Source organism: Eriocheir sinensis, chromosome 7 (genome assembly GCF_024679095.1).
Source record: "Eriocheir sinensis breed Jianghai 21 chromosome 7, ASM2467909v1, whole genome shotgun sequence".
NCBI classification, from domain to species: Eukaryota; Metazoa; Arthropoda; class Malacostraca; order Decapoda; family Varunidae; genus Eriocheir; species Eriocheir sinensis.
The window spans coordinates 19351003-19369596 of record NC_066515.1 but is presented as its reverse complement, the minus strand read 5'-3'; the positions used below and the strand labels follow the sequence as shown (position 1 = coordinate 19369596).

Below are 18594 nucleotides of genomic sequence, written 5' to 3'. Positions count from 1 at the left end.
GCTGGATGGAAAGTCTAGAACGTCGTGTCCAATCCAAATTTTCCTTTTTTTTTTCGGGGGGGGGGGTTAAGTCGGTTGGTTTCGTTTGGTTGGTTGGTGAAAAGACACATTCAATTAACGTTTTAAATTTTCACATTCAATAAATTTAACGTTCAATTTTCACGTTCAATTTTCAAGTCCAGTTTTCACGTTCAATTAATTTCACGTTCAGTTAATATCACGTTCTGTTTTCACGTTCCATTAATTACACGTTCAAATTTCACGTTCAATTTTCATGTACATTTTTAACATTCAGTATTCACGTTCAATTTTCACTTTCAGCTTCAATTAACTCGTTCAATTTTCACGTTCAATTAATACCACGTTCTTTTTTCACGCTCAGTTTTCACGTTCAGTTTCAATTAACACTTTCAATTTTCGTCTTATCTCGGCTTCTAAGTCCGTCGGTCTGTTGGTTCTCCGTGTCCAATTTCGCGCGCTTCCGGATTCTAATTTCGCGTATTTTCGTATAATTTCCGCGGCCGAGGCGAGGCGAACCGAGAGCCGCCGAGGAACGAAAACAGCACCGAAGGGAACGAAGGGAAAAAAGGAGGTAAGTGAGTACGTGTTGGTCATATATTCCCTTTACGATAGACCACGAATTGTTCCTATTGATTCCTTTTGCGATAGATGTTATGAGTGAGTTCCGAATGCTCATACAGTTTATTCAATTTATTCGTCCTATACATTTATTTTTTTACGATAGATCACGAATTGTATTTCAGATAGATGTTGAGTTTCGAATATTTAGATGGTTTGCTCAATTTACTGTACGCTATGTGATCTATTTCTGTGTGTGAGTTATGAGATATATTTGCATTTCTTTAGGAGTTTGTACGTTGAATATAATAAGTCTTGACTATACCATGATCATTTATTGAAAAGATTATACTAATATCCTTTTTTTAATTGTTTTGTATATATGTTTTTTTTTTATAGAATTTGTGGTGCGACTTTTTATCAGTCAGCTACATTAGGGTTGCTACTTTCTATTTTTTTCTTGTTCATTTATTTTAGTTTATGAATGAATGCAATGTTTGACTTCAAGATGAAAGGAACATGCAAGGGGAACGCACACACGCACACGCACACGCACACACACACACACACACACACACACACACACACACACACACACACACACACACACACACACACACACACACACACACACACACTGGCACTCATAAACAAGGACTGACAGTTTGTACAAGGAAAACATACACACACACACACACACACACACACACACACACACACGCACGCACACGCACACACACACGCACACTCAAAGATTGACAGGTTGTACAAGAAGGAGAAACAGACAGAGGAAAAGAGAAGAGTCGGGAATAATCTGTCCCAAAAAAAAGGTTTATGTACAGTTTTTTATATATATTGTTTGTTTTTTTACATTATTTCTTCACACGCTTTTATTTCAGTGGCTTATTTTCTTCCCCATTTAGGTTTTCGACTTTTTTTTCTTTTTTATCCTGATTTTCTTCCTCTCACATAGCTATCATTTGTTTCTTATAGTTATTTTTTCTTATACAGTGAAATTCCCATGAGGTTATTAGCTTATTCTTCCCTTTCGTTATTTCTTTATTCTGATTTTCTTCCCATAACTTAATTTCTTCCACTTTTTAATTTTCTCTATTTTTCTTTGGTTTACTTTCTCTAATACCACTAATTCCCCATATATTATTCAGCCTTTTCTTCTTTTATTCCTACATAGATATAACTTCATATAAACAAAATATAAGCCGTCATTCAATTTTTCAGGTTATAGATTTTTCTTTCCTTCCCTTCAGTTCATAAAACTTCACGTGGGATTCAACGATCAGTATGTATTTTGTTTCTAACTTCAAAAACTTTAAAAAAACATGTAATACATTTTTTTCAATACTAGTTTATTTTTCTTTCCTTTTCTATTCCCCTTTCAAAACTTCACTTAGAGTTCAACGTCCATTACATACTTTCTTTTCTAACTCCTAAGTCTAAGAATAATACCCATTGCCATTCTTTAGGATAGTAAGTCTTTCCTAATCTCCCGTTCAGATCATATATATACTTTTTCTAGCTTCAAAATCTAAGAACATGTAATCTATCTTTCTTTTCAATAACAGTTTTTCTTCTTTTCTCTTCCCCTCAAAACTTGACTTAAAATTTAACGTCCATTCTATATACACTTATCTAACTTCTAAATCTAAAAAAAAAAAAAAATCCATCCTCTTTCGTTTCTGTTGTTTTTTTCTTTCTCTTCCCCTCAAAACTTCACTTCGCATTACCGGTAAATTCGATAACAGTTTTTCTTCTTTTGTCTTCCTCTCAAAACTTCACTAATAATTCAACGTCCATTCTATATACACTTCTCTAACTTATAAATAAAAAGAAAACATAATCCATCCTCTTTTGTTTCAGTATTTTTTCTTTTTCTTCCACTCAAAACTTCACTTCGCAATACCGGTAAATTCGATAACAGTTTTTCTTTTTTTCTCTTCCCCTCAAAACTTCACTAATAATATAATTCAACGTCCATTCTATATACACTTTCTAACTTCTAAATCTAAAGAAAAAGTAATCCATCCCCTTTTGTTTCAGTATTTTTTTTCTTTCTCTTCCCCTCAAAACTTCACTTCGCATACCGGTAAATTCAATAACAGTTTTTCTTCTTTTAACACCAATAATATAATTCAACGTCCATTCTATATACACTTTCTAACTAAAGAAAAAGTAATCCATCCTCTTTTGTTTCAGTATTTTTTTTCTTTCTCTTCCCCTCAAAACTTCACTTCGCATACCGGTAAATTCGATAACAGTTTTTCTTCTTTTAACACTAATAATATAATTCAACGTCCATTCTATATACACTTTCTAACTAAAGAAAAACTAATCCATCCTCTTTTGTTTCAGTATTTTTTTTCTTTCTCTTCCCCTCAAAACTTCACTTCGCATTGCTGGTAAACTTCCGCATAAACTTCCTGATTCCCGAACATTTGGGGGGAAAACACAACGTTGTATTTTTTTCCATTTCCATTCCGACAATGTTTCCGTTTGTATTGATATGCTAACGAGACCCTTCCTGGCGTTTGTTCGGCTCGGGAAGTGTGTGTATGTGTGTGTGTGTGTGTGTGTGTGTGTGTGTGTGTGTGTGTGTGTGTGTGTGTGAATCATTCTGTTTGTATCTTGCTTATCATTCACTTAATCTGTTTTTTTTTGTGTGTGTTATTGGTATTTTTTTCGTCCCTCCTTGTATTTCTCTTTCATTCAACAAACTCACTTTTGTATTATCTTTCTCTTCCTCCTCTTCTGCCTCTTCTAATTTCTCTATCATTCGCCAAACTCACTTTTCTATTCTTCTTCTCTTTTTTCCTCCTCTTCCTTCTCTTCTTCCACTTCTTTTTCCTATTTCAATCATCAAACTCACTCAACCAATATCCTTCTCTTTCTCCTCTTCTTCATCCTCTTCTTCTACTTCTTATTTCTCTTTCACTCATCAAACTCACTCAACTAATATCCTCCACTTTCTCCTCTTCTTCCTCCTCTTCTTCCACTTCTTATTTCCCTTTCATTCTTCAAACCCACTTTTCCTGTTTTCCTTTTTCCTCCTCTTTCTCCTCTTATTCCTTTTCTTCTTTCTCTTTCATTCGTCAAACTCACTCGACTATAATCCTTCTCTTTCTCCTCTTCTTCCTCCTCTTCTTCATCTTCGTATTCTTTTTTTCCCACTCTTTTTCCTATTGCTAATTATCGTCATCCTCCTCCTCTTCCTCCTCCTCTTCCTCCTCCTCCTCCTTATTCCAACTTTATAATCCTTTTTTTTTTGCCAATAATATTTCCTTATTCTTTCATTCTGACTTCATATTGTCCTCGCTTTTCCTTGTCCTTCTTTCTCCTTATTATTCCCTTTCATGTCCTTCCATTCCTCATCAACACTCTTTCCCTCTTCTTTCTCTCTCTCCCTCTTTCCTCCAATTATCCTTTCTCTTCCTCTTTCTCTTTCTCCCTCCTCCCCTCTCTTATCTCCTTCCCATCATGGTTTTCTCAGTTCAACTATTTGTGTCGTCTCTCTCTCTCTCTCTCTCTCTCTCTCTCTCTCTCTCTCTCTCTCTCTCTCTCTCTCTCTCTCTCTCTCTCTCTCTCTCTCTCTCTCTCTCTCTCTCTCTCTCTCTCTCTCTCTCTCTCTCTCTCTCTCTCTCTCTCTCTCTCTCTCTCTCTCTCTCTCTCTCTCTCTCTCTCTCTCTCTCTCTCTCTCATTATCCGCTTCATTCCTCTTTTTAAATTTTTTGCCACCAATTAACAAAAATTTGGTTGCTCCTCTTTCATGTTGCATATCACTTTCTGCACCCACACACACACACACACACACACACACACACGCACACAAAGCCTCACACCCAGTCTCTCCTATACGTGACTTCCGCCCTTATGGTAGGAGGGAATAGGGGCGAAAATCAAGTGCTGTGTGTGTTTGTGTGTGGGGGGGGTATATATATATTTTTTGCTGTTGTTTTTTTGTCTGTCCATTGCGCTTGACCGGCCGCGTTGAGATATATGATTACTAACACATTTCCAGCTCTCTCGTTTGTGTGTCTTTATTATATTTGTGTGTGTGTGTGTGTGTGTGTGTGTGTGTGTGTGTGTGTGTGTGTGTGTGTGTGTGTGTGTGTGTGTGTGTGTGTGTGTGTGTGTGTGTGTGTGCGTTCTCTCTCTCCTCATATTTCGCAGTAAATGGTTGCATGAATTAAACGAGAGAAATGATCATAATATTATTACATACTTGAAAGTGAGCGTGCGGGAGAGAGAGAGAGAGAGAGAGAGAGAGAGAGAGAGAGTGAATGGCATGGAAGTCCTTCAGAATCTTTCCTTACTTCCTTCCCTCCTACCTTCCTCCTCCTCCACCTCCTTCCCCCTCCTCCTCCTCCTCCTCCTCTTCCTCCTCCTCCTCCTCTTCTTCCTCTTCCTCTTAAATCGTCGCTTTATTACTGCATCTTCATGGCTCCCAAAATTCCTTCGCCTTCCTGAAATTCCCTTTTGGCCATGTAATGAATGTACGGGGAGAGAGAGAGAGAGAGAGAGAGAGAGAGAGAGTAATCTAATTCTTGTTCCTGAATAAGACTCGTTCGTTCTTTCTCTGTCTCACTCTTTCTTTCTTCTTATTATTCTCTCTCTCTCTCTCTCTCTCTCTCTCTCTCTCTCTCTCTCTCTCATTAACTCGTAGAAGATGTAAAGGTTTTCTCTCTCCTCTTGCGTTTTCCTTTATTATTATTATTATTATTATTATTATTATTATTATTATTATTATTATTATTATTATTATTATTATTATTATTATTATTATTATTATTATTATTATTATTATTATTATTATTATTATTATTATTATTATTATTATTATTATTATTATTATTATTATTATTATTATTATTATTATTATTATTACCGTTTTAGTTACATACAAGACTAAGAAAAAAAACAGCACAGTCAAAGCGATAAATAAATACCTCAAACACTTGATCAAAACAGCTTAGTAATCCAAACACACACACAGGTACATCTAGAAAAGGACAGGTGATACGGAGAAAAAGAGAAAGAAAAAAAATAAACAGACAGACAGACAGACGGACGGACGGACAGACGGACAAACAGACAACTAACTCAAGAACATGTAAAAATCCACCACTTCTCAGTTTCATTCTTTTTTTTTCTTCTTTTTCATTTTTTCTGATTGAATTTTATAAAGAGAAATTTTGGATGTTAAATTTGGCACCTTTTCCCCTTAGAGTTTTGGGGTTAAGGGGCTAATAGGAGGAGGAGGAGTAGGAGAAAGTGAAAGAGAGCGATTACCTTTTCTTGAAGAGTTATGTTACGAGAGAGAGAGAGAGAGATTAGGGGATTAAGGGATTAGGGGTGATCTGTAGGGAAAGGGGTGGATTAAAAAGGAGGGGGAGAGAGAGAGGAGGTAAAGGAGAGGGATTATAGGAAGTTAGAACAGAAAGGTGGAAGTGGGCCAAATAATAATAATAATAATAATAATAATAATAATAATAATAATAATAATAATAATAATAATAGTAATAATAGTGGTTTTAACCCTCTGAGGTAGCGAGGAGATATTTTCATTTTTTTTTTTTTACTCGTCGAAATTATGTAAAAATCCTATAATTCTTTGATATTTTAGTTTTTTCTGTATTTTTCGTGTGTGTGTGTGTGTGTGTGTGTGTGTGTGTGTGTGTGTGCATACATTTCACACCTCATGCACAGATCCTTATAAAACATATTTCATTTATTCAACTTATCATTTATTCATTTAGTGTATAATTTCATCTGAAACTTTCTTTACATTTTCTTTACTTTATTTTTTTTTTTATTTCACGACACAAACGTACACACAGACACACACATGCTGACGCTCATGCTTCTTGGAGTCGTGTGTGTGTGTGTGTGTGTGTGTGTGTGTGTGTGTGTGTGTGTGTGTGTGTGTGTGTGTGTGTGTGTGTGTGCTGTTTTCATAGTCTTCAGAACTTCCTATGCCTTTCAAAATCATTATTACTATTTTAATTTTTTTTCAATTTTTTTCTATTTTTTCACCTCTTTTCTTATCTCCTTGACTCGCTCTCACCCTTTTTCCTTCTTTTTAACCATTCTATCATTCCTCTGTTTATCGCATTCCCACATGTAGTCTGATTTTCCCATATTATCACTCCCTTTTCCCTTTTCCTTATTCTCTATTTCTCTTTCCTTACTCATTCACCTTTTTTCACCCTCTTTCCTATTTCTCATTCACTTCCCTCTCTCAAACCTGCCATACTTTTTTCTTTCTCCATTTTCCATCATTCTTGTATGTTGAAATCCAATTATGAACACACACACACACACACACACACACACACACACACACACATACACACACACACAGGTATATTCCCTCATCTCTCTACCTGAACGCAAGATTTCAATAAGGTTCAAAACGTTTCATTGTTCTTCGTCCTAATCGTCAGTTCTTCGAGGCCCGCTTTTCACCAGTAAGTTTCGCTCAGGGGGAAGGTGGACACAAAGAAATGGTTTAGTTTTGAGATTAATTAATAAAGAAAGTTGTTATGGTTGGGTTTGTTTTCTCTATATATATCAGTCTCACTTTTTTTGTTTATTTAGTTGGTGGAGGAAAAAAGAAACATCACGGAAAATTTTACTTTGTGAGAAGGGAAATATGGAAAGCTTGTTATGTCATAGTTTTGGAAGTTCAGTTTTCAGGGTATTTTCAATTTTCCGGTATGGAAGAAACATTTAAGTGATTTTCTTGATATTTTTAGTACAAGAATGATGAGAGTTGTTATTTTCTCTATGTCATTCAAGAAGGTAATGTTTTTTTTTTTTAGACCGAAATCAAGAGTTTTTGTGATGCTGTTTGTTATTATTTTTCCGTGAAGTCTCAAGTCCTCGCAGTTTGGTTTCTGTATTTGCCAAACTTAGAAAAGTCTTCAGAACCGTCTAGTTAACAGTGCTGGAAGAGGTGGTGGGTTCTCAGAGGAAGATCTTCAGACAGACAGACAGACAGACAGACAGACAACTATATCAGTAGAGAACAAACACAAGGGGTCATGCAGTCTCAATCCGAAGCGTGCGATGTGCGAGCTAAAGCTAATATTCGGAAAATGCATGAGTTGATATAAAAAAATAACGTTTATGTAAAAAAAAAAACAGCTATACCATTCTTTTAAGAGCATATGTAATGTAATGACTTTATTCTTTGGCAAGGAGTGGATTGGACTGAATTGGAGTAGAGTGGAAGGGGGCGAGGGGGGAGGGCGGGGGGGGGCGGGTTTTTGAGGGGGGGGTCCAAGTGATATTGTTTAGCAGGTCGAGATCGGTTTTTAGTTAACTCCCATTTCGAACTTTGTGTTTTGCAATGAGAGAAGCAACAGGACGGTTAGGCCACAACAGTGACAAGAGAGTGAATGTAAAGGAGCAACTAGGAGGAGAAGGCACCGCACGCCACCTGAGACTAAGGCGGCAGGGACATGGGCCACCCTCAGTTCTCCCTTCGTCGGGGGGGACTCAAGGAAAAACTGAGACGCGTGAGCCTGCGATGCCACAGACTCAGAGGGCAGCGGGTCTTCCCTCATTTGGACCGTCAGAGAATCAACTTACTCTGGGGGATGGAGGCAGGCAGCTCAGGCTAGTTGTCTAGTGTGCGTATAGTTCTTAATTAATAATGTGATCTCTGATAAAGCCTCGTCTATCGCGGGTCTTTGGTCATAGAGTGAAGGGGCCCGGAAAAAGATCACCAACCCGAATATATTGAGCAGGAGAAACACGTACAGAAACAGTCTGTCTAGCACCATGGCTATAAATTTCCAATCTTCGCACTCCTGTAAAAATGGAAAGCACAGTGTGGGTGGTTACTCTTGTTGGGGGGAGGAGGAGAGAAAAATAAAGGGGACATCATCATCATCATCATCAATACCTAACACCATAATTATTGCTCTTATGGTTGTTATTTGATAGTGTTAAGTTTCCAAGCTTCGCACTCCTGTAAAGATGGAAAGCAAAGGAAATGTGGGTGGTTACTTTGGCTGAAGAAGGAGAGAAAACAAGGGGACATCATCATCATTATTTCCTAGCATTAGCACCATCGTTAGTATTGTTATTATTAGGCATGGTTAAGGGATGTGTTGGCTGGCGTGGGTACTCTACTTTAGTGTCCCCTTAAAACTGTCACAGAAAACGGATAGAGGCATTGATGGCAGGGCAGAGAGTAGCAGAGAAAATGGAGTGAGGTTTCTTGCTGGAGGCGCCGCAGAAGGCTCGTCTCTAGGCCCCTTGAGCACCTCCAGAACTGCTGTCTTTTTTTTTTTCTTTGATATTTTTTTTCTTTTTTTTTGTGATTTTCTTCTTGTTAGGGTCATTCATCACCACCATCACCACCAACACCATCACCATGACAACCATCACCACCAGCACCACCACCACCACTATAAGCGTCACACACCACCACCACCATCACCACCACCATACCATCACCACCACCACCATCACCACCAAAACTATTACTACTACGACTACTACTACAACTACGACTATTACTGTACACACACACACACACACACACACACACGCTCTCTCTCTCTCTCTCTCTCTCTCTCTCTCTCTCTCATGCCAATAGTCGACAGCTTAGGGGGTCATGAGAAACAGATATGTACAATCAAATCAACAGTCGTAATAATGATAATAATGATAATAACAATAATAAACAATACAAACAGGAGCTGAGACGAGACTTATAAAAAAACAATGACCATAACCAGACAATATGATAATAAAATAAAAAATAGAAACTGACCAGCCTCAAACATATCGTGAGGCAATGAGAACCTGTACAGGTGTGACACGGACAGGTAAACACAAGGCCACACCTGCACCTTCTCATTAAGCTGACACTACCTAGGCGCGCAGGCAGGTAGAGGGAGGCTAAGAAGGGGACGTTCGCACTCCTGAGAGGTTCCTTGAAACTGACTAAGGCTGACTAAGGACTGCTAAGAGGCTAGGAAGCAAAGACGGTATGTAAGCACAGATTCGTCGCGAAGGAGACTCGCTCAGGTAGCTTGCTCACGAGGCCTCGCACGGTTAGTTAGGAAAAGAGTGATAGTGAGTAATGACATAGTTTTGAGTTAATGATATAGTTTTGGGGTTAATTAAATTGCCAGAATAAAGTAATTACTTGATAACGCCTCCCACGATTGGTTACGAAAATAGTGTTAGTGAGAAATGATCAACTTTTGGTTAATTAAATGGCCAGAAGTGTTATTGGTTGAAAAGGACTTACACGATTAGTTAGGATAATAACATTGATGAGTAATGACATAGTTTTGGGTTAATTAGTTAGTCAGAATACTGTGATACTTGCAAAGATTAATGATAGTGACTAATATTATAGGTTTGGGTTATTGAAATAGCTTTTGATTAATTAGATTTCCAGCATACGTTGATTAGTTGAAAGGTCTGACGCGATTAGTTAGGAAAATAATAGTGAGTAATGATATAGTTTTGGGTTAATTAAATTGCTAGAAGACTGTCATTAGTTGAAAAGCACTTACACGTTTAATTAGCATAATAATGAAAGTAATGATATGGGTTTTTGGTTGATAATATAAATTTTGGGTTAATTAAATTGTACGAATACTCTCATTAGATGAAAAGGCATTACACGATTAGTTAGAAAAATGAAAATAATAATAATGATAATAATAATAATGATGATGATAATAATAATAATAATAATAATAATAATAATAATAATAATAATAATAATAATAATAATAATAATAATAATAATAATAATAATAATAATAATAATAATAATAATAATAATAATAATAATAATAATAATAATAATAATAATAATAATAATAATAATAATAATAATAATAGTGAATAATTATATGGGTATGGTGGATTAATTATTCAGAATTGCTGTGAATAGTTGATTTTTTTTTTTTATATTCACGTAAGTTTGATTAAGAAACCGAAGGAAACTAATATTTTTTTCTATATTATAATAAAAATGAGTAATGATGTTGATATGTGTGGAGTAATTTTGCACTGATTAGTTGTAAGAAATTAGTTTATCGATATTTCGTGATTGTAATTAAGACGCTGAACGAACTCACGGACTTTTGTTTTGTTTGCCATATTTTGTTCTGGTTCTGAGGATATATTTATTTGTACTACTTGCTCCGTCTATTTAAAGTGCTTCTGTTTAGCTGTGGTTTTTATCTTTCATTTATTTTTTTCATATTTCATTTTCATTTTAATCTCCGTGCATTAGCTTAGTTATTCAAATTCTGTTTATTTATTCATTCGTTCTATTTGTTCTATATATCTGAGGTGCTTATATCCAGCTATATTTTCGAGTCTTCCATTTATCATCATTTATATATTTATCTTTCTTTTCGTCTGAGTGTATTGGATTATTTACTCGTTTCTATTTGTCTATCAATTCATGCTATTTGTTCTATATATTTAAGGTGCTTCTATCCAGCTGTATTTACGAGTTTTTCATTTTTTTATTTATCTTTCTTTTAGTCTCCGCGTTTAGGATTATTTCCGCGCAAGATTGAGTGAAAAGCTTCCGTCGCAAAGCTCTTAATCGCCTTCCACGAGTTATTATTTTTTGCATGGCTTCGGCGAGGGTTCGATGCGACTTTGTGAATTATTAAACTCTCCTCTTCGCCTTTTATTTATTTATTCATACACTCTTTATTCATCTATTCATATACTTTATTTATTTATTCAAGGACTCTTTTTTTTATCTATTCATGTATATGTAGTTCTGTTTATAATTTGACATCTTTCATTTTGTTTTGTTTTTGTTTCCAATTTTTCTTTTGTAAATTTCTTTCTTTTTCTTTATTGATTTCGTTCATTTCGAGTTTAAAAAGTTTGTTGTCTGATTTTTCTTTATTTTTACACTCAACCTTCGGATTTTTGTGCCTAATTTAGTTTATTCGGATTGTTTTTTGTTTTATTTCTTTACGGTCTTGGGACATTCATTACTGTTTTATTATACTTTTATATCCTCGCATATTTGTTAATTTATTTCCCTCCATTTGGTTGTTGAATGGGACGATGATTATCTCGTCAAGTGAATAATAGTTTTTTTTAGCATTTTTTTACCATTTCATTATTACGTAAATCAGTTCTCGTTTTTTTATGGTTTTGTCTTTTTTTTACTTTTAAACACGTAAAGCAGTAGTTGGTTTGATTTTCTTTACTTTAACTGTTTTAAATGTGAAAATCAGTTTGTGGTTTAAAAAAAAAATCACAGTTTTTTTTATTATTTCGTCTATGGAAACAAAAGGGTCATCCCGTGAAGACTAAATTTTTTGGTAAGCTTAAGAGCACGAGAGTTATTCCGTTCTGTTTTTATGTATATATTTAAGCCAATCAGCGATTTTAGAATTTTTCACTTTTTTATTTACCGCGAAGACTTAACTTTTGGGCCAAACTTTAAAAGCGTCAGAATTTTCGTGGTTTACGTTTCGTGGTCGTCGTCTTAAGAGTCCTCGTGAGCAGCACCTGAGCGAGTCTCCTTACCTGCCAAAAATAAGCCTTAAATTACAGCATCATCCACCTGTCTGTGTGTTTGTCTGTTCTCTCTCTTTCTCTCTTTCTCTTTGGCGTGTGGGCAAGGGTTTCATTTAGTTAACATTCTTGAGTCAGCCTCAGAGTTCTTCACCAATAAAAAGAGTAACAATAGACTTAAAAAAGCTAAAAGAAAAGAAAATATATTGTAAGGTTCCTCCTGCATACCACGTTGAGATAGATCATAAGGGAGATGTTAGTGTGGTGTGTTTGTTGTGTTATTCAGAGGGAAGAGGAAAAGATGTGAATTGTGAGGTTTGGTAAGAGTGAGGTTATGCTGTCTCTGTAACAATCTGCCCCTTTTGAATTTACTTATCTAATGTTAGAAACGGTCAGAAAAGTGTTCAGTCTTGTGGTGAATGGATTCTGTCTGTTCCTGCTCCTCCCTTTCCTATCGTTTATTTCATTGTTCTCTGTCTGCATTCTCCTTAAAAGTCTTCTGTCTGTCCCTTTTGAATTTTCTTCGCTAACGTTATATGAGTCATGTTGTGAAAAGGTTCTGTCTATTCCACTTTCTTTTCCTTCCTGTCCTTTTTTGTTGTTGTTGTTCTTTGTCAGCACACTACTTAAAATTGTTCAATCTGTTCCTTTCTCCTCTTTATTTTTCCTACCGTCTGTTGCTATGTTTGCTCTCAATGTAAACCCTTGTGAAAGGTTCCTGTCTCCCCTTTCTCCTTTCAGTCTTAATTACAGTTGCCTCTACATACAACGTCATTTCAGTCCACTTGTCATTCTTAGCTCCTTTGTAAGTCATCGTCACTTGCAGCTTTTTGAACCTCTCACTGCCTATTCCCTTTAGATCCATTAACTTTCAACCCCCTGCAAGCCCTTATCTGTCTGTGGATGGTCCTTTAACCCCGTTCAGAACCGTCAAGTTATTTGTAACCCCCTTTTTGGTCCCTTGAGTACAATTTACTTCCTTTTCCAATTCCCTTAATCCCTTTAGAACCCTCCTAGTCACCTTAAGTCCTATTGAGTCCCCTTAGTCTTAGTTCTCCTTTCAGCCTCCTTTTTTAAACTCCCCATGTCCTTCTTAACTGTTTCACCCATTTTTCAGTCCCTCAGCCCTATTCAATTATCCGTTCAGTCATGTTTTAAAAAGCTCCTCAGGTCCTTTTCATATTCCTTCAAGTCCCCCTGTTACCCCCATTTTCAGTCTCTTTAGTCCTACTTATCGATCCTTTCAGTCATACTTTAAGATGCTCAGGTCCTTTTTATATCCTTTCAAGTCCCCCTGTTAGCCCCACATGAAAGCAAGGTAAGACAGGTGGCCAGGTGTGAGGGCAGGTGTGTGGGGCGTACCTCGTTGTCTCTGTCTGCGTCCTTGATGTGCTGAGCGATGAACTGCACGCCCTCGATCGCCTTCTGGATCTCGGGGGAGTAAGTTCGCTGGCTGTGAAGGTGACACCCGCCGAGGTCTGTAAGGGAGGGAGCGACGGCTGGGTTATAGGGAGGTATTTGAAAACAGGCTTGATGGGACCGTAGACTTGATGAGGGAGAGGGTAGCGTTTAGGTAAGGAATATTAAGATTACAGTTGACACCCGCTGACGTCTGCATGGGAGGGAGCGACGGATGGGTTATAGGGAGGTATTTGAAAATTGGCTTGATGAGACCGTAGACTTGATGAGGGAGAAGATTAGGTTTATGTTAAGATCGTATTGAGGTTAAGTCTTACAGGGAAGGATTGAGGGACATATTGAAAAGTGGATGGAGTATACCGTAGACTTGATGAGGGAGAAGGTTGGGTTCATGTAAGGAATGTTAAAATCGTATTGAGGATAAGTCTTGCAGGGAAAGTTTGAGGGACATATTGAAAAGTGGATGGAGTTTACCGTAGACTTGATGAAAGAAAGCTTGCGTTTATGTAAGGAATATTGAGGTCGTATCGAGAAGTCTTACAGGGAAGGTTTGAGGTACATATTTTTTTGAAAAGTGGCTAGTTTATATAATGGGTACGAAAGATGTTTATGGAAGTTAGTTTATATAATGGGTACGAAAGATGTTTATGGAAGTTAGTTTATATAATGGGTACCAAAGATGTTTATGAGGAGCTAGTTTATATAATGGGTACGATAGATGTTTATGAAAAGCTAGATTACATAATGGGTGCGATAGTATTTTTTAATGTTAATCTAGTTTATATTTTCTGATGGGTGGGATTAGTGTTACATCAGAGGCCGAGCTACCAACGCGGCACTGGTAGGATCAAGGTTGGATCAGGGTTTGCAGGTACCTACATTAGCAGGATCTACCTGTTAAAGGGGAAGGCGTACTCACCAAAACACACACACACACACACACACACACACACACACACACACACCACGCTAAACCATTTCCAAACCTGTCCGCACCACATCTGGAGAGGCAGCAGGAGGAGATACACCTGACGCAGCCACAACAGGCGTTAATTAAGCTCAGGTGTGTAGGCAGGTGTCGGGGGGGGGGGAGAGGAGGCGATATTGGGTCCCCGTTTGGGTCGTTTCCCGGGAATCAAGACACAACACACCTGATTAGCATCTCATTAAGCCGACACCTGGACTAACAGACGCAGGTAACAGCTTGGCCCTGAGGCGATAGGACGGGGCGGGAAGATGTTGAGAGGCGGGAGAACTTCAGAATTTCGTGTTGGTGTTAAATAGAGACTGACGGGAGTTACGTGAGGGCAGAAAAAGATTTGTATCTGTGAATTAGGAAGTTTTGGCTTCACCTTATCTCCCAAAAGACGAAGGAAAGAGGCTGAGGGGAGGAGCAAAGGTTAAAAGGAGAAATGGGGAAAGAAGGGAGGGAGAGAGACAAGAGAAAGAAAAGAGGGAAAGACAGGATAAATGGATAAGGAGGGACGAAGATATATAAGAGAAGGAAAAAATAGGAGTTAGAAGGGATTGATCGAGTTTGCTTCTGAGTTGATGGAAAGAGGAAAAAAGTAGAAATTAACAAACGCAATAGGAAGATAGAAGAACGGGAAGACTTCAGATAGCTTCTACCACGCTTCTCTCCCTGCCTTTTTCCATTTTTCTTTTCATCTACCCTTCCCTTTTCCTCTCTTCTTTCCCCTCTTATCCTTTTATCCTTTCCTCCTCCCCTCCGCTTCTTTCCCTGCATGTCTTTCTCCCTCTTCGTTTCTTCCTCGTCACCTCTCTGCTGTACCTTTTCCATCTTCTCTCCATTTATATCATACTAGAAAAAGACCCAAAATGTCTAGAAGAATGTTAGCACTGCACTCATAGTTCCTTTATTACAAGCAGAAGCGGAATTATTTAAAATGTCTGGTTAATATCACACAGCTTACCTTTTTTTCATATTACACGAACAAGTGGGAAAATTCTTCATATACCATGTTAGTATAAACTTTTTTTTCCTCCCACACTCAAAGAAAAGCGTCAGGCCTTCAAGCAGTTATAAAAGTTAGCGTTTCTTTATGACTCACTCACATTTCACTCGCTCGCTATTTCCATCACTAACAAAACAAGAACGAAACCCATAATTCCATCAAATCAAGCCTTAAAACAACAGCGATGCAAGTAAGTTAACGCTCCTTCGTAACTCAATTTCCTTTCACACACTCGTAATTTCCTTTACTAAAAAAAAAAGAAATAAAAACCAAAACAAAACAAAACCAACCAAAGCGTCAAATCAAGCCTTCAACCAACAATACAAGCAAGTTAGCGTTATTTTCTCTCCCTTTACTCACTCACTCATCATTTTCTTCACTCGTTACTCACAGTCAAGGCGAAGGAGAGTGAGAGTACACATTGGACAGGTGTTTGGCGTCTCCTCTCCCTTACACCTGAGCGGCCCGTGCAGGCGACAGGTGTGATAGGTCCGTACGTAGTCTGTAGTGAAGGTGTGTCAGGTGTGTGAGAAGGCAGGTGTGTCGCGGGGCAGGTAACCGAGAGGGTGTGACTGGGAGGTGTATGAGGGTGTGTGTGAAGTATGTGGGGTAAGGAGAGGGTGTGTAGGGTAAAGTATGTAGGCGAGGGGGAGGTAAGGGGAGATGTGATGGGAGGGAAAGAGGGGGAGGGTGATGATGGCTTCTCTGTGTGTGTGTGTGTGTGTGTGTGTGTGTGTGTGTGTGTGTGTGTGTGTGTGTGTGTGTATTTTCGTGACACAAATCAAAACTTAACCTAAAATAAATATAACTAAAACCATATAAACGTAATCTTACAAGTAAAAAAATATGTAGATCAAATGTTTGTCATCTCAGAAAAAAATATTATATGTCTGGTAAAGAGATTCTCATAGCATACAAACAGAAAACTTAACCTGAAATAAATATAAGCAAAGTAATAGAAACATAACCTTAAAAATAAACAAAGAAAACAATCTGTGAAGTAAAAAATGTCAATCCATCAAAAACAATATAAAAAAGCATAAATATTTTTCTCTACTTGACGTGCCAAACAAAACTTACCGTACAATAATGATAAAAAGAATAAAAACATTAACCTTACATTTAAAAACAAAAATCTGTAAAGCAAAAAACGTCGATTACTTCGAAGACCAATATCGAAACCATAAACATATCTTCTCAAATTGACGTGTTAGTAAAAAAGAAGGAAAGTGAAAATCGTTGCTAAGATACACCTCCCGCTAGCGTCTCTCACCTGTGTATCACCTGGCGCGTCAAATAAATTAGTTTCCATCCCGTAAATAAAAAAAGGAGAGTGAAAGTCGTCGCTAAGATACACCTCCCGTTAGCGTCTCTCACCTGTGTATCACCTGGCGCGTCAAATAAATTGGTTTCCATCCCATAAATAAAAAAAGGAGAGTGAAAGTCGTTGCTAAGATACACCTCCCGTTAGCGTCTCTCACCCGTGTATCACCTGGTGCGTTGAAGAGATTAGTTTCCCTTCCCGCCCAGGTGTTGAGGCGCGTGTTTACCTGTTCTGTTGACACGTACATCCCGCCCAAGTGATGCAAGGGACGCGGCTTATAGGAAGGGGGATTAAGGGGTTTGTTTACCTGTCTAAGTGTTCACAGGTGCATATTTTTTTCCTCTTGCACTTTCTCTATTCCTCCTTTATCCGATTTCTACTTTTTTATCTCTTTCTCTATTCCTTCTTTATCCGATTTCTACCTTTTTATCTCTTTCTCTATTCCATCTTTATCTGCTTTACACCATTTTCTCTTTCTCTATTTCTTCTTGATTCGCTTTTCACCGTTTTCTCTTCCTCTTTTCCTTCGTTATCCGCTTTCCATCATTCTCTCTTTCTTTGTTTCTTCTTTATCCTGTTTATTACTTACATTGTTGCTGTCTGGTTCTCTTCCTCCTTATTCTTTTTTCTTCCTTATGTCCTCTTTCCCCCATCTTTAGTATATGTTTTCTATTTATGTACGTTTCCTATTTCTCCTTTCTTCTCTTCCCTTCTCCCCTCCTCACTCATATTCTCTGCCTCTCCTTCCCTAATCCTTGTTTTGTATATCTCTCCTCTTTCCATTCCTTTCCCTTTGCTATTTCTCTCTCTCCTTCTCCAACTTTCCTTTCCTTCTCCCTCCCTTACGTGCTTTCTATCTCCTTCTTTCCTCCACTTTTATTTCCCCTCCTTCTCCCTTTCTATCTAACCCCTTCCTTCTTTTTTTATCTTTTGTTTCTTATCCCTTTATCCCTTGCTCTTCCCCTCTCTCTTTTCCCCTTTATCTCTCTCCCTCTCTCTCTCTCTCTTTGTTTCCTTCCTTCTCCTACGCTTTTTCTCTCCCCGCCTTTTTCCATCTTTCTTTTCATCTGTCCTTCCTTTTGCCTTTCTTCTTTCCCCTCTTATCCTTTCATCCTTTCCTCTTCCCTTCTACTTCCTTCCCTTCATGTCTTTCTCTTCTTTTCCGTTTCTTCGCCGTCCCTTCCTTTCTTTCCTTCTTGCCCCATTTCCATCTGTCCCATTCCTTCTCCTTCTCCTTTCCCCCTTTATCCTTTTATCCTTTGCTCCTCCCCTCAGCCTCTTTCCTTTCATCTCATCCTTCTATTTCCCCCCTCTCCTTCCCTCTGCCTCCCTCGCTCCCCGTCCATGCGGTAGCGAGCGGCGGCTGGCTGGGCTGGTGTGTGTTGGTGCGGAATAAACATTGGCTTTCCATTACGAGTGTGGGGCGTGGGGGCGTGGGTCGGAGAGGCGGGTAATGGCGTGTGTCTGAGGTGGCGTGGGCTGGCCTGACACACACACGAACACACACACGTAGACACATACACACGCACGTACTCACACTCACAATACCGTCGCTACTTTCTCACACCTTTTGCTATTTTTTGGCACAACAGTTGCTCTTTTGGACACGAAGGTCGCTATTTTTAGGCTACGATTGCTATTTTTACGCTACGGTCACTATTCTCACACTACGATAGCTAGATTCACGCTACTATATTTACACCTCTGCTACACTTAACCTACGATCACTCTACTCACACTACGATTAATACATTT

The 18594-nt window shown here is 38.0% G+C and overlaps 1 protein-coding gene across 4 annotated transcripts in view; it reads right to left on the bottom strand.

Annotated features, from left to right (window-relative positions):
• LOC126994259 (acetylcholine receptor subunit beta-like 2) overlaps positions 1–18594 on the bottom strand; it is a 140126-nt gene that overhangs the window by 3497 nt on the left and 118035 nt on the right. The window contains exons 11-13 of one of the 4 annotated variants that reach the window (XM_050853544.1): positions 15907–16017; positions 13483–13598; positions 8188–8408 (exon numbers count right to left, since the gene is read on the bottom strand). In XM_050853544.1, the coding sequence (XP_050709501.1) occupies positions 8211–8408; positions 13483–13598; positions 15907–16017 (425 nt within the window). In that variant the 3' untranslated portion in view covers positions 8188–8210. The remainder of the gene's footprint in view (positions 1–8187; positions 8409–13482; positions 13599–15906; positions 16018–18594) is intronic. The other 3 variants (XM_050853550.1, XM_050853556.1, XM_050853564.1) reach the window with 3 other exon arrangements.